A 26,530-nucleotide genomic window follows, 5' to 3' on the forward strand; every position below is an offset into this window, starting at 1 on the left:
ATCTACTACACCCTCCTCCTTTCTCCGCCTCCGGCCCCACCCGTCACCCAGACTCGGGCTCTCTCAAGTCGCAGCCTGAATAAAAACTTCATGTGGATGAATCAATGTTGAGGAGGAAAGCGAGGATGCGCGGAGGGACCGGGGGCTTGCGCGGTGAACCCACTGTGATCTGACGAGGCCCGACTCCCCGTCTGTCGGTGAAACTTTAAAGTTGGGACAATGAGCGAGAACGACATTTTCGAGATGGATTCCGTTTCTGACACAGAGGAGCAGGAGGGTGATACTGAACTTGGCATGATAGACGAGGAAGTTGGTGAGAGAGCAACTTATTTCGTAAGACTTTTGTTGTTCGGTTTTCCAGATGTCTGGGGATGTTACCCCCGTCTGATGCGGCACCGCCGCAGCCTATACTTTGTTGACACAGTGATGCTTTAATAAACAGGAACATTTAATCTGATGACCTTTAAGTTCAATTCTGACAAACCTGTACTTTACCCGAGCGCTTTCATTTGCTGTTTCACCACATTTCAGGGGGAAATGTTGTACTTTTCACTCCATTGCATTCATTTCAAACATACATCTTAAAGTATGTTACAGTTTGATTCAAGTACCCATTTCACCAAGTAATTCAAATCAGCTGATACTTGAGCAGCTAAAAGATCAAATGCAGGTTAAATGTTGATAGACCAGTTATAATAATCTAATAAAAGAATGGCATGTACCATGTTGCTGCCTGATGAATGCTTTTGCTTTTGGTACATGCTGTCCTGCTGAGATCTGCTTAAAGTGAAGGGGGCATGATTTCCCCCACTAAACACAAGTACAATAATCTCTTCCCATACAACGTCCCTCTGTGTCATATTCTTAAAAGGCAGATGCAGTCGGAGTGAATGATCAGAAAATGAAGCTGTGAGAATGGGAGTCAGTCAAACACTCAAAACATGTACGTCCCATGTGTGTGAAGGCGCAACAGTGGGGGTGTGGTGTGCACATTTTTAACAGGGCTCAAGTCCACACCACCATGTCCACAACGTAAAAGAACGTAGATAACAGACATTTTACTTGATCCCCAGTTGAACAAATGCATCTTAAATTCCTGTTTATTTTTATAGATGTGGTGTGCACAGTGGTAGCTATAAGTGATGACGTCCCTCTGCTCTCTTTCGTTTCTTGCATGTCTTACATTCCTCGCTCTACAAACTGAAGCCACTACTTGACTGTTGAACAAAATAAAAACTCTTGTCAGCTCCAGCTGATAATGGCGAAAGGGTTCTCCATCTGTTAGAGCCTTTTGTGTCTGTTTTATCCACAGTGACGTACCGTGTGATGCTGAATGCTTTTTCTCCACTCACAGCTCACTGACAGACAAATGGTCCTTTGGGTTACCATTAACAGATGTCAGTCATATGTAAAAGGCCATGACTACATGGAAAACATCGCTGCTTTTTACACTGGTTCCATTCCATTGTAATGAATTATTAATGTTCACGCTTGCAGCCTGTGCAAACCACAGGAAAAAAAAAAAAGAGTGGACTGGCTCAAATAATACAAGCCTGGTTTGTTTCAACTTGACAATTTGCACAATGACCAGATCATGGTAATTCAGGAAATCTAATTCATGTTTGACATCCACCCAGCACTTCTTCATGTTATTGTTGCAGCCTGTCTGGACGCAGATCAGACAGGTTACTGTAGGTCAGTGGAGGTTAGGGAAGCAGCCAGGATTCCCATGAAGATGTATTCAGCCCTATGACTGAACCACTCTTGTAAATGACATCCTCTGCTGGAAGATTTATTCAGTGAAAATCAGTCACCAGTGATCTTGTTTCACATGCAAAACATACAGTTAGAGGCATTATCTGTTATTACCTATTCAAGATCCTAGAGGTGATTCTGTTCCTGGGAAGGACATTATGTTGTTGTTTGATTCAGAGAAGAATTTCCTGTCACACAGTAAGAAGGACACTTGGCTGTGGTTTGCGTTACACTTGACGAGTTGAGTGTTTAAATGTTAGCCCTTGGGGTGAAATAAAAAGGTGCACCATGCACGTGAATGCTGCAGAAAACAATAGAAAGAATCCAGTTTGGCACGGTTGTTTCTGTTTTTATTATTTTGCGTGTCATTGTGGAGGATGTGCTCTTGAGAGGAAGTGAAGGCTGGCAGGGAGGGCGGGTGGGTAGTGGCAAGAAGGCAGATTTTTATCGTTGGTAACACATGGGCACGTATTCAGCTGCATGATTTTCAAAGGTATCGGACTGACTCAACAGAGGTCACAAGGGGTTTCATAATATCATTCTGTTGGGTCTAATGACTCATTAGCTGATGAAGCGATGATTCAGTTTACTGGGAGGATTTCGGCCAACTATACAGTATGTGAAAGGTGAATAAAGACTCCAGACAGTTACTAAGAACAGAATACTAAGAATACTCTCAAGTCACTGCCATTAGGGAATTGTAGTTCTTTTGTTACTGCTTCATTGACTTTCTTGTACGAGAGGGAGAACTGTTTTGCTGTTTGTAGACTGTAGAGGAAAAGTCTCTTTTGATGAGCAGCGATTCCACAGTTAAATTTCCCAGGGTGTAACTATGGCTAGTGTTTTGAAAACAACATCTGTCTTCAGTTAGTTTCCTGTCTGCGTTCCATTTCAAAAAGAACGAATAGGACTTTCCGTATTGGATGGTGTGTCATCTGCTTAGTGAAAAAAAAGTTACTCATAATGCAACTATGAGGTTGATGGCACTCAAGGCTGGTTTCCTAATGAAGTTCTGGGGAAACACTGCGGTGGTCAGAGTGTCAACTACACCGCAGTAGGCGGTGACATATTTCTTTTTTTGCTTTTTTTTTTTCAGAGAGTAATACAACATTGTGGTGAGTGGGCTATTGTCTCCAAGCAGTAAAACAGCAGTCAGAACAGCATGAGGTTTAGGCACGCAGGCTTGTAACAGGAGAGTCACTGGTTCAAACCTTCAGACTTGTTTTGGAAATGAGTAACAGTCTGTGCTGCTCCAGTGAGCAGTGAGAACATTAAATATTGTCCCGGTCAGTTTCCAGGTGGGAACGTCGGTGTGTGAAGTACAGAGGCGTATGGCAAATACTGATCAAACGAAACAGAGCCTACAGCCGTGCTAACCATTGCTGATCAGCACTAAACACAAAGTAGCTGAAACTGATAGGGATGTCATTCATTTTGGAGATATTTGGTCATAAACTGAATTATTTAGTTAAAATTTTAATCTGATTTTTCAACAAAAAAAAAAAATCCCTCATGGAGGAAAGTCAGGGAATCACCAGGGTCAGTAGGAATTTGTCCTCTGGGGATCATGAATGTCTGCACAAAATCTCCTGAAATCCATGATGGACTGACCAGCAGTGGCATCACTACAGCCATGTCGCAAGCGCCTGGCTAAAAATATTTCTTTATCATCCTTTGCATCATAACAAAGGTCACTGAGAATCACTTTTTTCATGAGAATGTGTTAAAAAAAAAAAAAAGCTGATATTACACCAGACTTCTAGTGTTAGAGTTTAAAAACTCATAGGCACAAAGAATATGACTGGATAATAAAAAATATGCTAGCTGCTATTCTTATTAATTTATGCAACCATAACATAACCATGCCGCACTTGCTGTGTGACTTAGCTCCTCGTTAGCTAAGCTGCAGGTTAGGACAGGTTCAAATAAACCAGCGTGAATTTGAACAAGGCGTCTTTGTCGGCTTGAGCTGAACTACAGATAAATGGCAGTATGCAGGAAGTGTGATTACGTACCCTTATATGGTCCATTCCACACAGGTGATTTAGAGAAGCACCATATAATAATAACAGTCTCACACGATGGTACATACAGACATTTGTTTCAGCAGGCAGGACTCGGATTTTCCACTCCAGCTGGTCATGTCATTAACGTCCAGGAAATGGAGAAATGCAACTGGAGCCATATACAGCTTGTGTTTTATCAGTTATAGTCTAGTTGCTCTTGCTTATAATAGAAATACCTTTTTTTTTTTTTATCAGTCTGTGTTTTGAATATAAATGTACAGCGTAACATAGAACATTTTGAAGTAAACAGGTGGCTCAACTGCCCACTCTACTGTCAGATACTCAGAAAGCCTCTCTCTGGCTGATCATGCATAGATTTTAATTAACAATTAGAGCTGCAGAAATCAGCGTATGACAAAGCAGCAGCCTTTTTATGTCTGAGTAAAGATATTGCACAACTGAACGATAAATTTCAATATCACAGATCATAATAACACTAAAAGGCAAGTTTGAATTAAAGAGATCTTTGATTTTATTCTTAAACTAAATAGGAACGAGTAAAACCCCCAAACAAAACTATATTCAGTTAAATATACATATACAAATATGCATAAAAATGTTATTTGTGCATTTTAAAACTGCATCCCTTGCAACATACATGCTTATAATGATTTATCTGTGATATCAAGCTTACCATCTATCAACCAGACACCAGTTTGGCATTTCTTGATCATTATCATGTATGTTTTCCCGTTTATGTGTCTCAGCTGTTTCTGTTTTTGTTTTTTGTTTTTTTTTTCACAGTTTATCCCGAGGAGTTTTTACCAACATATCACTCTATTAAGGAGGGAACGAAAATAACCAAAACACATCTGGTGAGTCAGCACAGTAATTCAGATCATGTCAGATATCAGTTTGCCAATCAAGTGTAATCTATGTATATGGGGGTAGATCGACAAATTGACTGTTGTAATGAAGTTGATACAACCCAGGGGGATAAATGAATAAATATTTTGCAGATGTTGTGGTTCCTGCACCATGAGACAAATCACTACACACAACGAACTATGGTGTAAAATCATGCCAGTAGTTACATATGCCTGCAAGGACTTTATTAACATTGAGTGGTGTCACAAATCTGATTGTGTGGAGAGAGAGAGAGAGAGAGAGAGAGAGAGAGAGAGATGAAGGGCGGGCGTCTTAATCTTTGTTGACTCTTCCCATTTCTCCTGCATGGCCCACATCACAGGTTATAGCCTGGTGAAGGTCAGTGTTTAACAGTATCTCGGCACAGACTGGCTGCACACTGGCCTTCCTCTCGCCTCTCTCTTCAACATGTATAACATTATGGAGGAAGAGGAGTACGAGTTTCAGCCTACACAATTACCTGATGAGCCCTGTTTTTGCCCTCAGGCAGAGTTTAACAACAAACCCGACTCCTTATTCTTCAATGATGGCGTGAGACGGATCGATTTCATCCTGGTCTATGAAGATGAGGATAAGAAGGAGTTTGAGAAGAGGCACACGTTCCAGCGACGCAAGGTAGGTCTTTCATTTTTAAATCTGGTTGGTTGGATACAGTAGATCTTATTACATCTGCAGATATTTCAAGTATTGCAAATTGTGCTCACATAAAACAAAAAGCAATCTACTCAAAAAAAGTAAGCATCCTGTTTTAGTATTTTTGGGCCATTTTTTTGCCTTAAATAGATGATGTAGAGGAGAGAGATGATAGAAAATGTGGGGAAAGACTGGTGGGGGAATAAAGGTCCTCAGCCAGACCCGAACCAGGGACAGTGAGATTACATGGTCAAAGCCCCAACTCTCCAATTCAAAATGACTTGTATGTTTTATTGACTCTTGCCTGTTTGTAAAGGGAGTTTGTATTTGCTCCTACACAGCCGACCATGACGTTAAATGAATTGATCTTGACAGTGTTTAAAGATTAAAATCACTTTAATCTTCTATTATCCAGGAACTAGAACAGCTGAGCATATATTGTTTTAATAGGCCCTTTCTACTGTACTTCACGTTCTTTCACCAAACATATTTTAGCTACGTTGTGTAGAGTACAGCTGCTGTTTAGAGGGACGGTGCGGAAATGAAGAACGTTACTCTTTCACTCAAATCAGATCATCCTGATCATAAGTCTTCTTATCTAAGCTTGAACTCCATCTAACTTTATTATTTTGCTAAATTTTCTCAGCCCAGAAATCTGAAACCTTTACAGAATACAGAATAATTCAATGCTTCTGCTATGTCATTAGTATAATGATAATTTACCATTCCACCTACTTAAAATTATTATTTTTTTAATATACATCAATAATCTAAATTTCAGTGATCTGTGCAGGGATTGAAGTGTACAAACAAAGGACACCGAGACATGAGCTGACATATCCTGGTTGTTTTTTGCTACCTGCGTCTTTCACAATAGGTTTACAGTGAGGAATGTGTCATGTAATGCTTTGGAAATACTGTTGATCCACAGAACTTAGAGACTGTTAACTGCAGTGTTGCAACTGTAACCCTCAAGTGGTTCTGAAATGGCGACTGTGCTAAAATCATGAATCGGTAAACGGTAAAAGTAGTGAATGGAGTTAATGGGCGTCGACAGACCTTGTTGCGATCTTGCAACCACATCTCTAGAAGATGGTGTGTGAAAGTGTTGCTGGTAGAGCCGTTGCAACTCAGAGCTCATGAGCTTCTTCATCTCAGATCCCCAGAGGCTGAGGCAATTCCTCATTCGTAATCATGGCGAGCCAAACTAAATCCAGAGAGGGACTGGGAGTGCAGCAGCCTCTACCAGGCACACCCTTTAGTTTGTGTTTCTAAAGCCATACTGGTGTCAAACAGGAGTTGCAAAACCTTTTTCTGCTGGATGGGAATGGTTCAGTTCAGATAGTGCTGGCTAGTTGTTAGCTTAAAACGATGCTCACTCTACTGTGATGTAATATTCTGTTATGCTTGTCTTATGGTATTTGTTGTGCAACATGAAAACATGTTTGACTAAAGCGGGTTTAGACTATGTTTTTCAACAGCTCGTCGAAGGTATCCATTAGAACAGGGCTGACATAATTTTTTTCTTTTTTTTTTTTTTGAAACAAATTCAGTGCTGTGTCACATGCTTTTTGGCTCTGGGATTCAGTCATGATATACCACCAACAAGAACCTGCACAGACACGCTGGCAATGTAAATAATGGCTGTGCAATGGAACTGGAGAATGTCCAAGTAAATGAGCTGTTAACTTTTAAAATGAGCTTAAAGGTAATCTCAGAAGAAATTTGATCACCTTTAGATTACCAAGGAGATAATGTGTAAAGGGACACATTTTCCACATTAAACACCACAATAGAAATAACTCTTAGAATTTGTTGCTTCCTGAAACACTACAGAAAATGAATAATACTGGCTAAAGAGGAGGCTTGAAACCCTTTGCTGTGTTCTTCTCTGCAGAGACGGCGAGAGTACTTTGAGGCCAGCTTGATGAAGATGGGAATGGAGCTGGAGGCCACACGATCTGTACGTGGACTGCACGCAATAAGCCTTTGCAAGGTGTTGTTTCCCGTCCCACCTCTTTCTTTTATTTCAGCTAAACTCTCTTGGTCTTCCGCAGGTAATAGATGAGAAACTGATGTTCGTCAAGATCCACATGCCATGGGACGTGCTGTGCACCTACGCCGAAGTCCTGCACATCAAGCTCCCGATCCAGCCCAACGACCTGTCCTCCCGCCCCTCCCCGTGGCGCTATTTCTCCTGCATCACCAAGCACTTCTACCCCAACGAGGAGCTGATCGGCAAGGAGACAGAGTACTTCACCGCTCCCTTTGAGAAAGACCGTCTGGAGTACTTCTACATTAAGGACAAGGATATCTTCTTCACGCCAGCCATGAGGAGCAGGATGGCAAGTTGTCACACGTTGCTGCAGTCAGTTCAGGCCGCCCACAAGTTGTTTTTATTACCTTATTTTTGGCAGTGACGTTGGTTAAGGATCTCTGTTGGGCTATAAACATCCTGTGCACAATAGATCAAAATATTTAAAAAATATAATAAAAGCAGCTCAAGAAGAGCCCTAATGAAGTTACTGAAATCTTCTTCTGTGTTGCTCTGTGTTATGTTGTACTTACAAACGGATTCTATAACAGCATAAAGTATGGGAGCAGATTTGTAGCATGAAGATAACTTGACCACAAATATGTGAAGTTGCATCTTTCTCTTTTCCCAGGCATATTACATCCTGAGTCGCGCTCCCTACGAAATAAGAGGAAATATAAAGAAGTTTGGCATCACCAAACTACTGGATGGTGGAGTGTACAAAGCTGCCTATCCCCTCCATGACGTAAGTGGGACTGTTTTTTTTTTTTGCATTTTGTTGACATTAGTTTCACAGTGTATAAGTTGTCCTATTATGTGTATATAGTATGTATTTGCACAGTTCCTTTGATTGAGTTATTTCCTGTTGGTTGCAACAGTGCAGGTTCAACGTCAGGTCCACAGAACAGGGCTGCCCCAACGAGAGATATCTGCTCTATGAAGAATGGGCTCATCCCAAAAGCTTCTACAAGATGCAACCACTCGACTTGATAAGGTGAACATAAGTTTTTATGTCCACAAAAATTAAAAGCGAACTTTTTCAGAAGTGTTTAAATTCATCAGAGCCAGATTTGTTATCTTTTTTTTTTTTTTCCACAGGAAGTATTATGGGGAGAAGATTGGCATCTACTTTGCCTGGTTGGGTTTCTACACAGTAATGCTCACTCTGGCTGCTGCTGTGGGACTGGGTTGTTTCATTTATGGATACAAGACTCAGGAAACCAGCACTTGGAGGTAGATTTATTTTCTAGACGCTGTCCCCAACGTTTTAGGATGTTCTAGATGAACTGGTCATATAGCCAACCTTATTGTATAAATATCATTACTTTAGTCTGTGTTGAATGTCAGAGTTCATTCTTGAGTTTGGAAATAATAGTTTAACAAAAATGAAATCTTAATCTTAACTCAAGGTCCACTTACTACCTTTCAGCCGCATCTCGCAGTCTTCATCGGGGGATGGAGTTGGTTTAGTTGTCATTGAGATGGCTCATTTGTCCCCAGGTGATGGAGGTATCATTATCACTAAAGCTCTATATTTACTGTGTCAAGTGAGCTGTCTCCATGACAACCAAGCAAACTGCAACTGCTGATGAATACCATGAAATGTGGCTGAAAACTTCAGAAAAAGAAAAAGTAAGTGGACCTTTATTGATTTTGATTTTTCAAAACACTCAGTGCTATTCAACCAGCAACATTACATTGCAGTGTTGTTTATTCAAGAAGGACATTTTATTTTGTTATTGAGTTACAACACATTCAGATTTCACTCGTTTATCTCTGTGCTGCACAACTGTCTCTTTACAATTGCTTCGACTGCACTGTCTCTGTTCCGCAGCAAAGAGGTGTGCGACCCTGACATTGGAGGAAACATAGTGATGTGTCCACAGTGTGACAGGTACTGCAATTACTGGAGGTTGAACACCACTTGTGAAGCCTCAAAAGTGAGTAGTATTTTATTTCAACATGAGCTAAATACAAAGAATATGTAAAATCTTACTGCTATCACTCAGTGTGCCCTAAATGGAAAAAGTCTCCATTATATCCTGTAAAACATTTGTGAGCAAAAGGCAATTAAATGCAGTATTTATTATATCATAGTAAAGGGACTTTACTATGATATAAAAAAAAAAATGTCTCTAACAGTATCAGTAGTATCCACCATACTATATCCACAAGTGAGCATTGAAGGACAAGAAAAATAAGTACAGAAGCAGGTCAAAGTTATCGACTTCTTGTGAACTTCTTGTTTCTGAGGATCATATTTAAATTGTTTCTCCTCAGCTTGTGGTGAAGACAGCTCTTACTGCACCAGTGGACCATACACTTCAAGAATTTACATATTTAAATGTGTGTGGCTGCTGGTATTCTCCAGTGGCACAGCAACAGTTAGGTTTTGAACTATTTTGCATGCCAGCCCATAAAACTGTAACAATGTTCTTTTTTTCCTCTCTTCTCTTTTTTCTCAGAAACTTTGTATATTTGACAACTTTGGAACCCTGGTGTTTGCAGTTTTCATGTCAATCTGGGGTAAGTTGTATATAAATTAGATATCAGCCCAATTAGATATACATTTTCATCTTTTCACAACATTCCCAGAGAGCGAACGTGTTTTGTTTTTTTTTTGTTTTTTTTTTACACAAAATTTACAGTGCAGTTGTTTCCATCTTTGTCATATTGCCCTGCTTGTTTTTTCCTGGTCCTGCTCACATCCTGGCTGCAGTGACTTTGTTCCTGGAGTTTTGGAAGCGTTACCAGGCAGAGCTGGAATACGAGTGGGACACTGTGGAGTTTCTGGAGCAGGAAGAGCCACCTCGCCCAGAGTATGAAGCCAAATGTATCTACGAGAGAAAAAATCCAATCACTGGGGTAAATCATTCATTTTGCAGCCAATAATATATCCCATATTCAGAATATTGTTTTGTGACTAAACCAACCAAAAATTTTGAAGATGCTTTGAAAAATATAGAATCAAGTAGGTTTCTCAGGTTTGTTCAAATAGGACAAACTACTTGGAGAACCTAAATTCACATAATCAGTTTAAGTCATGCCATGTTGTCCAGTATTTCACAGTGTTTGTTTGTGATATAGGTGAAAGAAAAAGTGCCTTATACAGCCTGTGGACGATGTGTTCGGGTGTCGATAGGAATGGGGACAGTCCTATTCTGGGTAATGTAAATAAATGCAATGAAACAATTTCCTATGAAGTTTCTGTGAATAAATGTTTAATTTGGTACTAATTGTAGGGAATAAAGTAATTTCTTTGAAAGAAACAGTGACTTTAAATTGGTGTTACTATTCACTCATTAATCATTTATTATTGGAAACTTAACTGTTCATATATAGTGCATTGTTTGCTTGCATGTGGACAAATAACATATTTCTACATCTGACATTTGTGCAGGAACTAAAACACTGTTGGTTATTCTAATTGTTTAATTAATTAATTTTAAGTCCAGTAATTGAACGTCATCTCTGTTTTGCACCAAGTTCTTTCCAGTAAACAACTTGAAATAATTCAAAAATTATTCAAAGATTGATCTATAAAATTTTCAGTCCCAAAATGCAACATGCACTAAACTTTTTAATTGTTCTTTGTCCTGTAGATTCTGTTGATTCTGGCATCCATAGTGGCCATCACTGTCTACCGCCTGGCCGTCTTCTTTGTCTTCTCAGCGAGACTCAGAAATCACGATCTGAAGCAGCTGGAGCCGTTAAAGGAGTATGTGACACCTCAGATGGCCACTTCTGTCACCGCCTCCCTCATCAGCTTTGTTGTAATTATGATCCTCAACATTCTCTACGAGCGGGTTGCCATCTGGATCACTGACTTTGGTAAGTTTCAGTTGTACTTCTAGGCTTTCCTTACTTTGAACGTAGTTTAATCCCAACCCATTCTTTTCTGACCCACAATAACAGAACTTCCACGGACCAAGACAGACTACGAGAACAGCTTAACCCTGAAGATGTTCCTCTTTCAGTTTGTCAACTATTACTCCTCCTGCTTCTACATCGCCTTCGCCAAAGGGAAAGCAGTGAGCTACCCTGGAGAGCCTGTTTATCTTTTGGGAAAATACCGTAACGAGGAGGTACGATTTGTCCTTCTAGTTGTTGCGTGTCTAACTTACTTTTTATTTTTGAGTCTTAATCTGTGTCTTGTTTCTGCAGTGTGATCCTGGCGGTTGTCTTTTTGAGCTGACAACTCAGCTCGCAATCATCATGGGTGGAAAAGCCATCTGGAACAACATCCAAGAGGTCTTGCTACCGTAAGTAGTCAGAATCTAAGACCTCTTTTTTTGTCAAATATAAAAGGCAACAAAAAAACTGTACAATCAAGTAACACAGTGACAACTTAAAGACGCAGGAAGTCACTGAGTCCCTGTTATATGATCTTGTCCACCCCTCTGCAGGTGGGTGAAGAATTTGATTTTCCGCTATTGCAGCAGTGCAACCTCTGAGAAGGTGATACCTCGCTGGGAGCAGGACTACCAGCTCCAGCCCGTTTCAAAACTAGGACTGTTCTATGAATATCTTGAAATGGGTAAGAGAAAAAAAAAAAAAAAAAAAAGGTTGTCTTTAGTCCTTTTGTCTGGCACATTTATGATTAAGCCGTTCTCAAGTTCAGACTTTGTGTGATTATAATGCAGGTGTTTACAAAGTGGGGGCATGTAGCTAAATCACTAAACAGGTGGCACTATACAAACTATTTATTTCATACAGTAGTGGTTATATGTTACTAAATGTTTACACAAATCTGTCTGGGGTAACTGTTGCATGGTATTGCATTGGTAATATGGATAATGGTTGAGATGTTTGACCTGACATTTGATTTAAATATTAAGAAACTGCTTAATAATGTTGTTTAAGGAATATTTTTGACATTTTGGGAAATACAATGGCGTAATACAGCTTAGTATAGCTGAGGTTAGCCCGGTTTAGCTTAGCAAAATTCTGAACTTCATAAATACCACACAGTCTGTGTACGCCTACCAACACCTCTAAAGCTCACTAATTAGCATGTTGCACAATTAAAATGAACATGCCAAAACAACTATTTGTGGTTTTAGCAGTGTACCTCATTATTTCTTCACACTATAAGTAAGCACCAAGAGATGATACAGCACAAAAAAAACCCAGTTTGTTTTTTACATTTATGTCTGTCTATGAATTAAACAAATGAAACAGTGTTAACTTGTGCGCTGTATAGGCGCTGGAAGGTTGGTCTGTCCTGTGGAAAACCAAAACACCTAAACAAGAAAAGATTGCGTGCCTGCCTTCAGTGATGCTCACTGACTGTTCCTTTACTTGTTATTGTGAAAGATTTAGGATCAAACTATGTCTGTCAACAGTGTGTCAACAATTACAAAATGGTATGTAAATGATGTTAGACTACATTATTAATATTGACTGGGTTACTTAATTAGACTTTTCCTTTCGTTCTTAAACTGCATAAATATTGTTATTTCTAAAACACGTATTTGGAAATTGCATTGATTCCTTTTGATCAGATCAGATATTTATCTGTAGCAGCCTGTCTGATCAAATAGCAACTGATTTTTACACTTAAGGTCTATACTAGATAAGACATTTTTTATGATTTAATGGTGCAACCCGATTTTGTAAACTAGTGTGAAATAAGCATCTAAGAACATGTGAGGGTATTTGCACACAATAACTCATCAATATACAAATAGCTGGTGCAACAGAATCCTTGGTAGTCTTTTTGTTTTACATGTATCTTGTCCCTCACAGTCATCCAGTTTGGCTTTGTGACCTTGTTTGTGGCCTCCTTCCCTCTGGCGCCGGTCCTGGCTCTGGTCAACAATCTGTTTGAGATTCGGGTTGATGCTTGGAAAATCACAACTCAGTTTCGCCGCGTCATGCCAGAGAAAGCTCAGCATATAGGGGCCTGGCAGCCCATTCTTCAGGGCATTGCCATCTTGGCTGTTGCAACAAATGTAAGTAACTTCAGTTTACTTTCTGCTTTACTTTTGTAAAGCAAAACGTTCAGTCTTTGTTGAACCAGTTTCTTTGTCAGTTTGTCAGTATAATTCAGTCCAGTGAAATACAGCAACAATCAACTGTAGTCTCAGCAACAACCATATATTTAAATCTCTGTCAAAGGCACGGAAAAATATTTTAGTATCTATAGCAGGGCTTCATAGTGTACACAGAGACACATTCATAAACTATGAAAAATTACATTGATAATGATTGTGAAATCGACATTTACTGCTTTCACTACATTTACTCAATGTCTTGGTGTTTCCACAGGCCATGATTATTGCTTTTACATCCGACATGATTCCACGGTTGGTCTACTACTGGTCTTTCTCTGTGTATCCATATGGAGATCACGCTAATAACACCATGGAGGGCTATATCAACAGCTCACTGTCTATATTCAACACCGGAGATTTCTCCAACTCTAGCAGGCCCATTGCAGATAGCGGCACCATCACCACCTGCAGGTACAAAGTTCGGCCCATCAGTGTGTGCTGTATTCAGTTTGTAAAGAGGTCATGTTTGTGTTCTTAAGGCAACTATTAAAACTTTTCTTCTTTTTTAGGTACAGAGATTTTCGGTATCCTCCAGGGCACCCCAGAGAGTACAAACACAATGTCTTCTACTGGCATGTGGTCGCAGCAAAAATGGCTTTTATAATTGTTGTAGAGGTGGGTATAAACATAACAGGAAATCTCACTGACACTAGAAAAATATTATGAAATATAATGTAAGAATTTAATATATATCTTGATCTTTTTTTTTCCTCTCAGCACATTGTTTACCTTACCAAGTTCATCCTGTCCTACATGATCCCAGACGTCCCGTATGCTGTCAAAGAACAGATCAAACGAGAGAAATACTTGACCCAAGTTATCCTCCATGAGACCAACCTCAAGCTGGTGACCAAACGTTTGAAACCAGGCGACGAAGAGTCTCTCAAGGACACAGAGGTGAAACAGCCAATGGAGGAGCTGGAGCTTGATTTCTGACATGACCACCCAGCACCTACCCGCATCTGTGTAAAGCCCCTTGTGAACCAGTGATAAAATCAAGACCCAAAATAGGGTATGGAGTTTTGTTATGGAAAATGTGTAGCAACCAGTAAGACAGAGGACGTCTGAAGTTTCTTAAGGAGCTGCTGGACAAAGAAAGGAGAAACCACTAATGTCTGCTCTTCAGCCCTAACCACTGTCCTCACATTCTGAGCTCCCTCAGTGTTTTTGGCTCATGTCAAGCCAATGACAGCTGACAGCACCTATGCAGTAACTAGGAGTGGAATAAACTATTGAAAAAGCAGCCTTTAGCTTGACCTTATCAATACATTGGCACTAAGTGTCCCCGTTTTGGGGGTAGAGTTGGAATTTGTTAATAATTGATCAAATTTGAATTCAGTACTGAATCTAAATCTATTTATTTTTGTTATAGGCACTGAAATGCAAACATTGACTTTAAAAGAAATTAAACTTTTAGCAGGTTACATATTTAGCTAAATGACTAGCTGAATGTTTTGTGCATGAATTTTTGCAGCCTGGTTTGGATGTTAGACCAAAGGGAAGCAGGGATGTCAAGTCAGTGCCTTCCACTATGAAGCTTCACACAAACTAAACCATTTGGTGGATTTGGCATGAAAAACCACAAAACAATCCCAACTCAATGTCCACTTACTATTTTTTTCCCAGGACTTTCAGTCATATCACATGGTCTTCACCAGCAGAATTTCTTGACATTCAAGCTCACTAGCTGTTAAAATTTCCCACAGAACTTGTATGACCTCTCAACCGCGTTAGCTGAAAAGCTTTCCACAATATGCCTGAAAGCTCTAGGAAAAGCCAGTAAGTAGACCTTGAGTTATATTTTTACCCAAAGTGTCATTCAGTTTTAGGTCTATATAACATTATATCAGCCTGTAGCACTGGCACTGTTAGTGTTTCACTCCGTCCATTGAGCTACATGTTGGGCACACACAGGCAATCTACTGCTGGGTGAGTGCCACTGCTGGGTGATTGTTTTACTTAAATGCTGACCTAAAGTATCAGTATTATTGTATACAAAATATGTTAAACCTATGAATACAATGTTGATAATGAAGTGTGTTTCTTTTACACTTTTGTCTCGACTAGAACTAGAGAGCTCTATTGATCTTTCATCTGCTGATTAAATGTCCCTGTGATTATGCTCTGTAAGCTTTTTGCAGTTTGATACTTGACACTTGACAATTAACTTTCAGGTCAGTCGGTTCAGGAAGCTAATCCTCTGACAAATCAAAAAACTAAAAACAGATACTTTATGAACACAAGTTTACCAGTACACAAGGAAGGTTTCATTAATATGCCTAATCCAATTCTGTTTAGCCTATATTTTCATTGAAATGAAATGATCACAGCCTTGTGAAGTGGTTTAGCTGAATTTTTTTTACCCATGTTGCACTTTTTAGAGTTCCAGTCCTGTGGCTTGACCATTCTGACCACATGTCATATCCTGTCATATTTTGATAAGTAGGTAATACAGTAATTTAATCTTCTCCTATGTGTTTGCTGAGACCGATACCTCTACTGTATTATTGCCTTGCCTTGTGATTTAAACAATGGTACTATAACCACCATGTATGTAAACAGTATCATATACCTATATCTCTGTTGTTGTTTTGTTTTGTTTTTTTTGTTTTGTTTTATACAGTGCCATTAAAATATTTTCTACAAAAAATTCCAAATTCTTACTTTTATTTTAAAATCTTTTAAAACTCTCTCTAAGATCAAAATATTGTTAATCTCAAGATAAGGAAATAAGAAAAAAGAAGAAGTTACAGCAATCACAGCTTCTACATAAACAGCTGTATCACTGCACAATTCTCAAATCTCGACAAAGACAAAGACAATACTACTATTAGATGTATATAATCATGTAAACAGGAAGGCCTACTGACCACTGTCACTGGTCTGTTTATGTGGAGAGAAGAAGGGTGGGAACTTTAATGTTTGTTGACATGTAACACAACCAGAATGACGTAGATCACATGATAAACATGCTGCAGTATCTTACCACAGACTACCAGGACACTGGTCCATTATATTATATTATATAGAAAATGGACTCTGCATGGATTGCATCACAGAGTACTTTTGAATGGACAGCAATCTGCCCTCAATGACTGCACGCTAACGACTACAATCTTTGTCACTGACCTCTCAGTTCAGGAATTGACATCATTGATGTAAAGGATACCATCATCTTTATGCTCTATTGAGCCTATAACACTCAGGTGTAAATTTCTGTACAGTTTATTGATTGTTTATTATTTGGCTACCACTGGAAATAAAGACCAAGAACCATTGCCCTCGGTTTTTGTGAATTAATTGTGTTTTCTTGAGAATATGCAATCCAATATATCCTTGAATGTTTTGATTTTGTCTTGTTTGTTTGTATTTACTCTCACAGTTCCTCAATAATTCCTCCTTCCTGTCGCGACGACATTTTTCGATCAGGCAGATTTTTCAACACCCTCTAAACGCCCTCCAGTTGCGACCGGTTGCGACGCAGGACCCATTTTAACTCACATGTACGCCCACTGTGTGCGTGCCTGAGCTGAAGCATTTCAACCAGTTGCAGATTTTATTGTAATTATTTGATAAATTTTACTGTCTCTTCAGTATGAGCTCCCAGATTACTTGCGTCGGCTGGGTGAGGCGAGGCGTTGCCAAGGGAACTCCGGACAAAGTAAGTAAAGTGTCCGGCGAGCTAACATTAGCCGGCAGCTAATGTGTCAACATGGCAGGTACACTGTTGTTTTATTGATTTAAATGGCCACAGTTTCAAGGCTTTTGGCTTTAATTTACATCTTCAGGGACAGATAATGTTTCCCTTCAGATTGACAACACAAAAACTGTCGTGCAATATAATGTGACGCATTTTGTGCATTAGCAGTTACATCTGATGGAGCTAACTGTTGGACTTTTACAGACTTCTAAACACATAACAAGTCATATTTTACCCGAGATCTGATGCTAATATTGCAGGAATAGTACGTTTAATAGGTGTCTGCTGTGAGTCTTTTCTTTGACAGTGGTCATCTTTAATTCTTGTGTGTAGTAAAAAGTTTTAGATTTCTATATTTGTCAACTTATTAACTTAGTCGGTTTTAGATCCTGCTGGAAAGCTCAATTAGTGCTTCCTGTGAAATATGTCAAGCAACAGGCGCCTTATCAGAGTCCTGTCCCACTGAAATGAAAAGTCAGACTTTTTTCTGGTACCTTGTCTATTATACATTTTAACATTAGATTTTTTTCTCTTTTTTTATTTCACTTCAGGTTGAGTTGAGCCAAGAGGAGCTTCAGCGCATCATTGCTGAAGCAAAAGAGGAGTTGGGGTATGTTGGGATAAATAAAACATTATTTGTTTGTACTACTATTCCATCTCTTGTTATTGTCAGTATGTCCAAATATCAAAGGCTTAAACTCTGCCAGTGACCAGGAATTAAAATTGCAATGATAAGTAGTTGATGAATCAATTTGTTGATTGACAGAAAATTGATCAAGTTCGTCTTTTTTTTTTTTTTTTTATCAACTAAAATGATCTGGGTCCAGCTTCACAAATATGAGACTTTGATAATTTTCTTTGTAATATACAAATATATGGGTTTTAGACTGTTGGTTGGACAAAACAAACCATCTGAAGATGTAATTTTGGACTAAGAAAAGTTGCATCAGGAATTTATGTTCTTACACTGTATAATGAATTGAGTGAATAATTTGCAAATCTATTAACAATGAAAATGTGTATTAGTTGCAGCCCTACATGAAATATTACCCTTCTCTCTGTATAACCAAACAGCTAAAGCTGACACAATGTTGTTTTTTTCCCCTACTCTTCTGAATCAGGGACCTAGCAGCAGAGGAAGAAGAAGAGGAGGATGAGGGTATGGCTCCAGAACAGAATCCTATTAATGTTACAGCTAATGTTGCTGAAGTTCCAAAGGGTGAGAATGAAGATGGAAAGGAGGAAGATGATGATCTGGCAGAGTATGACCTGGATAAATATGATGAAGAAGATACCGGTGAGTGGGGTGTTTATGTACAGTATTCATTGGTATGTACTTTTGACCCCTTATTGACCTCTTTTTGTTTATTCACTATAGCAACTGCTAATCTTGGCGACAGCCTTGCTGGGCTCACAGTGTTCAGCTCCAATGAGGAGGATCCTTACATCACCATCAAAGATACAGTGAGTGCCCTCAGTGCTTATGTGCATACAGATTCAATATAATACCACTTCACTTAAAGCCAGATATCGACCATCAGCCTATAGCTGTGAAAATCCAGCTTAATTCAAGGAAAAATTTGCATTCCAATTCAGGAATGTCAGTAAACCTGCATAAAAGTCATGACATTGTAGCACCTCTGCTAAATGTACTATTTTATTTAGAAACCTCTCAAAGAAAACCAATTTTTATACTCATTAGTGTAAATAAGATTTATCTTGCTTAGTGTTGTTTTTTTTTTTGTTCCTTCTAGGACCAATATGAACGAGAAGACTTCCAAATCAAGCCCAATGACAACCTCATCCTGGCAGGCAAAGCAGAGAAGGACTGCTGCAACTTGGAGATCTATGGTAAACATATATAACATGATGGTGTATATTTTTTCAACACAGAAAAATATCATCCATTGTTTGGATGCTGGCTAAGAAGATAAGCTAATTGCATAGAATATGCTAATGTAAATATTGTAAATTATAATGTATTAACTATGACTCCCCAAATATATTGCAAACTTTTTATATTATGGAGTTCTTTCATATTTAACACTTGATTTCTTACTCTACAGTGTATAACTCAGAGGAGGACTCTATGTATGTTCATCATGATATACTGCTGCCAGCTTACCCACTGTGTGTGGAGTGGCTGAACTTTGACCCAAACCCTGGAGAGGGACCAGGTAAGAAAAGCCTCAACCCTGTGTCTTAATCTTTTGGGTAGATTTCTCTTTATGTCATGTATCTCAAGGATTTTCCTGATTAAATAGAAGTTACAATTAATAAAATATCTGCTGTGTGCCCTGCAGCAAACTACGCCGCTGTGGGCAACATGACTCCTCAGATAGACGTGTGGGACCTGGATGTGGTGGACTGTTTAGAGCCAGCCTTTTCCCTGGGGAGCAAAAAGGCCTCAAAGAAGAAAAAGAAGAGCAAGAAGGTACAGGACCGTTCAGGATAACGGTGCACATTTTCACACAGTCTCTGCTGGAAGACGGTCACAGTGTTGAACTCGGTTGTTCACATGAAAAGTGACAGAAATAGTTGTGTAATAAATGAACAGTGAAGAAAGAAGTTCAAACCGTGTTACTTTCTTATCTCTGCACAGCTGTCCACTCACACCATCAAACGCGTGTGAATGTCGGACTCTCAGTTTCAGAAAGTTAGAGATTGTCAGACGCAGCCCCTCCGTATCTGCTCTCCTGCATTGTGTCCTGCTCTGTGAGATGTCATTAACACATTGCTCTCTGTCTGTGGTGATACCAGGGCGCAGCGGCAGAGCCTGTCGAGGGGCACACAGATGCCGTGCTGGATTTATCCTGGAACAAACTGGCCAGGTCAGAGCTCTCAGGCCTGAGAGCATTCACTGACATATTTTGATGTAGTACTGGGAAAAAAAATTAAAATGCACTTAATGATGGTCAAATGTATTTTAATCTTAATAAATTAATCTTAATTTAGTGTGTGTGTGTGTGTGTAAAAGTGGAAAACAAATGCACTCTCTCTTACTTAGGAATGTGTTGGCCAGTGCATCAGCAGATGAGACTGTTATCTTGTGGGATCTGTCTCAAGGCAAACCAGCCACAACTCTGCGCAGACACACTGATAAGGTATTTAATAAGAAGACTGAATGATGCTAAATGTAATGCACCGTGGGTATTGGGTATTACAACCCCAGGGCTTTTATCTTTCAGGTTCAGACGATATCATTCCACCCATTTGAGGCACAGACTCTGATCTCAGGATCATATGACAAGTAAGTGTCATCTAATATTGTCTGTAGTGTATAGAACGAGGTACAATGAAATAAAGAGTTGATATTGTAAACAAAGCTTTATATTCACAATGTAGTGAGACTAATATTTTCCCTTTTCAGGACAGCTGTCCTGTATGACTGCCGTAGTCCTGACGACAGCTATCGGACCTGGAGGTTTAGTGGTCAAGTTGAGCGTCTGGTCTGGAACCACTTTTCACCCTGCAACTTCCTGGTAGGTATTCAAATTCTCCTGCTGGATTTTAAAGAAGGAGAGCTGTGAGCAGCATTTTCAGAAAACGGGGTTTCACAATTTTCCTCTGACCAGAAATGAGTAAAGTTTTCAACCTCATATTCCTTTATAAATATTGGAGGCATGTCTGACGTGTTTTCATGACCTTGAGGTTAGGGTTAGGGTTCAACACACGAGCTTTGCATGTTGGCAAAAGGAACATAATTTATGTTAGGGTTAGGGTTAGTTAATGTGTTTTGAAGAATAAGGGTGTGTTTTAAATAAACTATTGCTATTGAGATAATAAAACTTGCATGTTTATAGTTTGTTAAAATGTTACCAGTTTATCCTGACCTTAGTGTTGGAATTAGTGACAGAATTAGTAAATCCGTGCTATGTCTCCCAGCACTGCTGTTAGAAACCCTGATAATGTCTGTGATCAAGTGACGTCTGAGTCACTTGATCTTAAAAACCTGAAAGGGGTTATTATAAATGGAGCAAGCGTAACTGTTTCAGAGTAACACTTCCACTTTGTCTGTAGAAAAGAACCTTTTCTTCAGACCACATATTGCAGATATTCTCTGCAGAGTGTTTTTATTTTTCATCAGTATAAGAGGAATAACAATCATACAAAAGCACAACCACACTGAAAGAACTTCTGTCAGTTCTGATGGTTATAAATAGCAACTATGCAAAAAATAGCAATTATGGCTCTGGTGCTTCACTGGTCATTGTGCTACACACCTCGCTTCTTTTTCTCTTTCTGTCTTTCACCAACTCAAGTGTGTGTTTGTGTTTCAGGCCAGCACAGAGGATGGATTTGTCTACTGTCTGGATGCACGTTCAGATAAACCTGTTTTCACATTGAGGGCACATGATGAAGAAGTGTCAGGTAGGTGTAGATGTAGGTGTAGGTGTGTCCCTGTGTCAGTATATCATTAATTAAGCATTGTAAATGATTTAGCACTTGTTCCTTTGTATTTGTATGTACTTTGGTCTTCTTAAGGACCTAGTACGCCTGCTCCTGTAAATTGCTGCTGTACAAGCAAGCTCCCTGCGCTTGTACCATAAATGTTTAGTTTATGGGTTTACTACATGGTGGACCTACAATGACCATTTAAAATCTGAGCTAAATATGTCAACATTTCCGCAGGTTTGGACCTGAGCAGCCAGATCAAAGGATGCCTGGTCACCTCGTCAGCCGACAAACACGTTAAAATTTGGGACATTTTGGGTAACAAACCCAGTCTGGTGCACTCACGGGATATGAAAATGGTAAGAACTTATACAGCTTGTACATCTCAGACTCTTTCACTCCTGTTACTGAGGGGTTGCAGTCTGTTGTAGAGGTATTTTGCCCTGTCAAATTCATGGTGTTTGTGGTTAAAGGTGTTATGACAATGTACCTCCTCACCTGTAAACAGGGAGTGCTGTTCTGTGCTTCATGTTGCCCTGATCTGCCCTTCGTCTATGCCTTTGGAGGACAGAGGGATGGTATGAGGGTTTGGGATATAAGTGACGTTGCAGCAGGTACGGTTGACACTAAACTAATGTGTGCACGTGCATTAAACTCAGATAAAAAGTTAAATATTTTGAGGCTTAACTCTGATTCTTTTCCTTTAGTGGCTGAGGTGTTTGGTAGTCGAGAGCGCTTAGTGGTGAACACAGGATCACAGGCATCCAGCAGTGCAGCCACAGCAGAGATGGACGTCTCCCAGTGAGCCTTTGAATGCGGCAACAGCCTGTAAACATGAATAAACTGAGCTTCCCTGGAAAGACATCAAGCTGCTCCGCTTGTTGCTGCCTTCCTCGTAATGCAGCACTTTTTACACGGGAAAAGGATTGGATTAAATGAAGCCGCTCTCATTAAAGACTTTACCAGAGCGGAAACTGTGGATAAGACTTTGAAGTTTGTTCAGTTTCTCACAACAAATAACAGCAGTGGCTTTGCTCACTCAATGATGTGTTAAAAAAAAGACAAGACAAAATTATTCTTATATTCATATTAGTGAATATTTCCAGCATTTTTTTTTAAGTGGAAGCAGTGATTCATAAATTTGAATTACTGTGTTTGAATTGTTTATTTGATATCCTCTTAAGTTTCCCTTTCTTTATACAAATGTACAAATGTAATATGCTCAGACTGTTTTCACATGACTTATACAAGGAACTGATTTACCTTATTATATTCCAAACATGGGTTCCCTGGTAATAATAAATATTGAAATGAAATAATTTAAAAAAGTCTGGGCGCAAACATAGACTTTTCATAATGCAACGTATTCAATAAATAAATACGGTGTTTAAAAATGTACAAACCTTTATGTTGTTGTTCTCCCAACTCCTACAGTCTGTCCTGCATTCTCATGGCATTATCCACTTCCCATACTGGCCAAATGGACATGGTAATTCTGTCAGAGATCTGACATGAGGTCAGATTGATTAACCTGATAGCTTCCTGCAGCTGCTGTACATTTGTGTCATTAGCTTATCAGTTTGTGGTGGATTTTGATGTCTGATTCACAAAGATTAGGACATTATACATAACCAGCAACTGAAAAGGAGCAGAATGGTGTTTATTTGAAAAGTGATTTCTAAAATATTTCATCCAGTTTGAAATTTGAATATCATAGTAAAAGTGTTGTATGTTTTCAGAACAGTATAGAAACAAGAAGTTAGATTGGGAAACACCATTTCAAATGAGAGATACCCTTTTTGAAATTCATGAAATTCAAGACAACTTTTCAGTAACTTTGCCTTTAGAATACATGTACCGTGCCAGGATCCCATCCTGTAAACTACATGTTCATATGCTGCTCAAAAATGATGTAAAAACAGTACGATATTTGTTTAAAATAGAGCTGAATTTGTTGGTGGTTTGACCATTTTCTTTCCTGCGATGGTCGCTGGTGAAGTGGAACTAATGTGAGCGAGTCGCAGCGAGCCGTCGGAAGTATTACAGCGACACACACGCACCAATCGTTTGAGCATGGCGTCGGCTCACTTGTGCAAACTACATGGTCTAGTTACGCGGTTTTCTACCGGCGCTACGCTGCGACATGTTCAAAGTAAGCTGTGTTTATGTGCCTCTAACAAGCTGCTCGACTGAGGTCATGTTAGTTTGACGGAGTTCGCCGTTTTCAACCTTGAACGCATCGGTGGCGACGGTAAAAGCTAACAGGAGCTAACCTTGAGAATATGTTTAGTAGGTTAACTTGTATCTGGCTAGCATTGTTCCCGTTTCCACCGTCAATGCTATGTTTACGACATAAAAATACCAGTTTACAGTGTAGACGAGTATACCTGATTGAATGATAGGAAAGGTTTCACAGGTGGGTCCAGTGTCCTCGTCTTTAAACAGTCCAGCACCAGGTGTCATAACGTCTTGGTTCTTATGTCCAGTGGCATAAAAATAACAAATGATGGTCTCCAGAGGAATTTTTATTGTGTGTATTTTCTTATTAATTCCGTTGAAAATGACATATCTGTGTGTGTCTCTCTGTTGCAGCATGTTTGGTGCCGGTTCGACAGAAGTCCAGAGTTAGTGGTCCTTCATTTGATGGCCCAAACTGGTATGTTAACTGTTTAAAGTCATAATTAGTAAAACAAAAAAAAACTGCATCTACATTTGGTCTATGGCACTAAGCCACATTTAAACACTTGTATGACTATTTTAATGAATAAATATTACACTTTATTACACTTGTCTGACAACACTTTAATTATTAACCTTATTATACTGGATTAGAGGTAAACAAATAGAAATAGCTGAGTTGCACCACAGTTATGAGGGTACCATTTTGTAGGTTACATTTGGTTGTGCTGTGTAAATGCAATTGTATGAACACTGCAATTTTTCTAAATTATAGATGTGAACGGTGTACTTTTGGATGCCTGTCAGTGTAAAACTTGCAAATTATTATAAATTCTGAAGAATCTGAGTATTTATTTAAAAATATTACACAGGATACTAAATAAGTAAAATGTGAAATGTGCATGATCAGGCCTCTGTCACAGCTAGTTATTATTATAAAGTTTCTTAACTTTATTACATACATGGTTTAGTCCACTGTAGAGCAGCTGGTTCCCTGCAGGTTATCACATGTTTTGTTCAAAGGTTTAAAGTAGTGCTTTGATATAAAATTGTATAAAAGTATAATTGTGATCAGGGCAATAACCTTCCAATCTCGTGGATTTAGTAACGTGGACATCGGCGTGACTTCAGATGGGAAGACCGTAGTGTGCTACCATCCCACTGTCGACATTCCCTATGAGTTTACACAAGTAAGAGAGTGCTTTCTTTCTAGTCTCAGAATTATTAGTGCGTAAGCTGTCTGATGACAGAATCTGTGTTTGATGATTGTCTGTGACTTTTTCCACCAAAGAGTGAAAACCCTGCAGATTCTCTGCCCTCCACTGCTCACTTGTCTACCTTTGTCCTTGAAGAGACACAGTTTAAAAGCTAGAGAATGGCTGACAGTGGTTTCTCTCCTACACTTTGGTTCTGGAGAATCAGACCCCACCACTGAAATGACTAGTCACATAGAGTCCAGAGGTTCCAATCGGGAAAGTCAAACGGCTTGACAAGGGGTACAGGCAAGCACCTTTGTCTGTTCAGTTCAGTGCAGTGGTTTCTAAAAATGGTGGAATATACAGAAACAATTAAATTTAATAATGAATTAAACCCAGCAATTGTAGGGTTAAATGACAAGCAGATTCCTTGGATCGGTTGACCACTATCCATAGTTTTGCCACAAGGTGGAACTGTGAGACCACAATGATCCCAGTTGCCCACACTCGCTAATTCAAACCAGACAGCATCTGACAATAAAAATCCACCACAACGGCAACATAGACCTGCAAACAGATGTGAGGTACTGTCAGCATGTCTGCATACTGCTCAATTAGAAATATATCAGTTATCAGTACATAAAGATTGATGGTAAGTGTTGCAGGATTTTTGGAAATCATATAATTTTTACATATGTAAGAGGAAACCTTGCTCATGACAGTAAATCTTTGCAGCCTATAGAACGACCTGACCCCGTGACCAACCCAGCTGAGACCCACGACCAGGTTTTAAAAGCCCACCTCAGCAAGGAGGTGCTGAAGGACAAAGAGGGGCCCACCATAGAGGAGCTGAGCAAGATGTTTTTCACCACCAAACATCGGTGGTATCCAGTAGGACAGTAAGTACACAAGTAACACACAGTATTGACAAAGGCCTTTGACACATGGGGCAGGCTGGCTTCACAATACAGTGATTTATCAGGACATTTTTCCCAATGAGTTTATGTATTTTCACTTAAAACAGTAATCTTGAGTTGCCCTTGAGCAGAAAGTGCCAAAAAAGAAAAAATGACTGAGAAAGGCTGGAACCTACATGGCTGTATTAGCTGTTATAACTGACAAGTTGCTGGTCAGAAATGACAAGTCAGGAAGCATTTTTTCTGACATCAAAACTTGGCAAGGAGAAGGAGTGGGTTATTCACTCTCATTTCTAATCATTGATTTGTGTAGCTTTGTTATCAGGTTGGTAATTTACCTGTGCAGACCTGTCAATTTGACAGTTTTGATAAGGACACTTGGTAGCTTCTCATTTTCTGTTATGCAATTGTGAGGCAGTGTGAGAGCTGAAAGAAAAAAACCTTATGTAGATACTGGTCAAACTTAATTTCCTTGTGTTTCACTGTTTGCAGGTATCACATGAGACGCAGAAAGAAGGATCCTCCAAAGGACAGATAGTTGAAGGCCAAAATTGCAAAGCTGCAAATTTTGTGTGTGTTATTGTCACAATGATGTATAATAAAGTGTTAAATATTGACTCTGCTGTCACAAGTGTGCGAGTCAGTGCTGCTGCAGTGGAACATTTATACAGCGTTGAAATCATTCTTTTATTTAGTAGAGTGTGTTACTGTATATGTTTACTGCAATAGATG

The 26,530-nt window shown here is 39.3% G+C and overlaps 3 protein-coding genes across 4 annotated transcripts; all 3 read left to right on the top strand.

Annotated features, from left to right (window-relative positions):
• The first annotated feature begins 33 nt into the window (after nucleotides 1-33).
• Nucleotides 34-16,062, top strand: ano6 (anoctamin 6). Its single transcript, XM_071503003.1, has 20 exons — nucleotides 34-313; nucleotides 4,566-4,636; nucleotides 5,175-5,303; nucleotides 7,219-7,284; nucleotides 7,379-7,666; nucleotides 7,988-8,101; nucleotides 8,235-8,350; nucleotides 8,455-8,589; nucleotides 9,191-9,296; nucleotides 9,822-9,882; nucleotides 10,076-10,221; nucleotides 10,444-10,521; nucleotides 10,959-11,187; nucleotides 11,272-11,441; nucleotides 11,521-11,618; nucleotides 11,763-11,893; nucleotides 13,105-13,310; nucleotides 13,627-13,823; nucleotides 13,922-14,027; nucleotides 14,130-16,062. Exons 1-20 carry the CDS (start codon nucleotides 220-222, stop codon nucleotides 14,346-14,348), a joined length of 2,760 nt encoding a protein of 919 aa, XP_071359104.1. The 5' UTR covers nucleotides 34-219; the 3' UTR covers nucleotides 14,349-16,062.
• Nucleotides 16,063-16,841: 779 nt separating this feature from the next.
• On the top strand, nucleotides 16,842-22,909 carry pwp1 (PWP1 homolog, endonuclein). Of its 2 annotated transcripts, XM_071503005.1 has the most exons (16): nucleotides 16,842-16,915; nucleotides 17,007-17,073; nucleotides 17,664-17,722; nucleotides 18,234-18,409; nucleotides 18,491-18,576; nucleotides 18,867-18,963; nucleotides 19,179-19,289; nucleotides 19,416-19,546; nucleotides 19,873-19,943; nucleotides 20,120-20,216; nucleotides 20,301-20,362; nucleotides 20,483-20,594; nucleotides 21,393-21,483; nucleotides 21,745-21,866; nucleotides 22,016-22,121; nucleotides 22,215-22,456. In XM_071503005.1, the coding sequence occupies exons 2-16, from the start codon at nucleotides 17,008-17,010 to the stop codon at nucleotides 22,310-22,312; spliced, it is 1,485 nt and encodes a 494-aa protein (XP_071359106.1). In that variant the 5' UTR covers nucleotides 16,842-16,915; nucleotide 17,007; the 3' UTR covers nucleotides 22,313-22,456. The 2 variants fall into 2 exon arrangements, with proteins under 2 accessions (XP_071359106.1, XP_071359105.1); XM_071503004.1 differs by having other exon boundaries at nucleotides 16,880-17,073; nucleotides 22,215-22,909.
• A 591-nt stretch (nucleotides 22,910-23,500) lies between these two features.
• mrpl42 (mitochondrial ribosomal protein L42) lies at nucleotides 23,501-26,415 on the top strand. Its single transcript, XM_071503007.1, has 5 exons — nucleotides 23,501-23,659; nucleotides 24,100-24,163; nucleotides 24,791-24,875; nucleotides 25,617-25,780; nucleotides 26,291-26,415. The coding sequence occupies exons 1-5, from the start codon at nucleotides 23,581-23,583 to the stop codon at nucleotides 26,334-26,336; spliced, it is 438 nt and encodes a 145-aa protein (XP_071359108.1). The 5' UTR covers nucleotides 23,501-23,580; the 3' UTR covers nucleotides 26,337-26,415.
• The last annotated feature ends 115 nt before the right edge of the window (nucleotides 26,416-26,530 follow it).

This window comes from Trachinotus anak, unplaced genomic scaffold (genome assembly GCF_046630095.1).
Source record: "Trachinotus anak isolate AG129_WGS33_773 ecotype Australia unplaced genomic scaffold, CSIRO_AGI_Tana_v1 ptg000018l, whole genome shotgun sequence".
Lineage (NCBI taxonomy): Eukaryota > Metazoa > Chordata > Actinopteri > Carangiformes > Carangidae > Trachinotus > Trachinotus anak.

Bases quoted from the DNA above. Each gene is read 5' to 3' on its own strand.
- pwp1 (XM_071503005.1), top strand. From the start codon at position 17,008: ATGAGCTCCCAGATTACTTGCGTCGGCTGGGTGAGGCGAGGCGTTGCC. The intron at 17,723-18,233 runs GTATGTTGGGAT...CTTCTGAATCAG, and splicing joins GAAGCAAAAGAGGAGTTGGG to GGACCTAGCAGCAGAGGAAG. The intron at 22,122-22,214 runs GTACGGTTGACA...CTTTTCCTTTAG, and splicing joins TATAAGTGACGTTGCAGCAG to TGGCTGAGGTGTTTGGTAGT.
- ano6 (XM_071503003.1), top strand. From the start codon at position 220: ATGAGCGAGAACGACATTTTCGAGATGGATTCCGTTTCTGACACAGAG. The intron at 7,667-7,987 runs GCAAGTTGTCAC...CTCTTTTCCCAG, and splicing joins CAGCCATGAGGAGCAGGATG to GCATATTACATCCTGAGTCG. The intron at 10,222-10,443 runs GTAAATCATTCA...TTTGTGATATAG, and splicing joins GAAAAAATCCAATCACTGGG to GTGAAAGAAAAAGTGCCTTA.
- mrpl42 (XM_071503007.1), top strand. From the start codon at position 23,581: ATGGCGTCGGCTCACTTGTGCAAACTACATGGTCTAGTTACGCGGTTT. The intron at 24,876-25,616 runs GTAAGAGAGTGC...AAATCTTTGCAG, and splicing joins TTCCCTATGAGTTTACACAA to CCTATAGAACGACCTGACCC. The intron at 25,781-26,290 runs GTAAGTACACAA...CACTGTTTGCAG, and splicing joins CGGTGGTATCCAGTAGGACA to GTATCACATGAGACGCAGAA.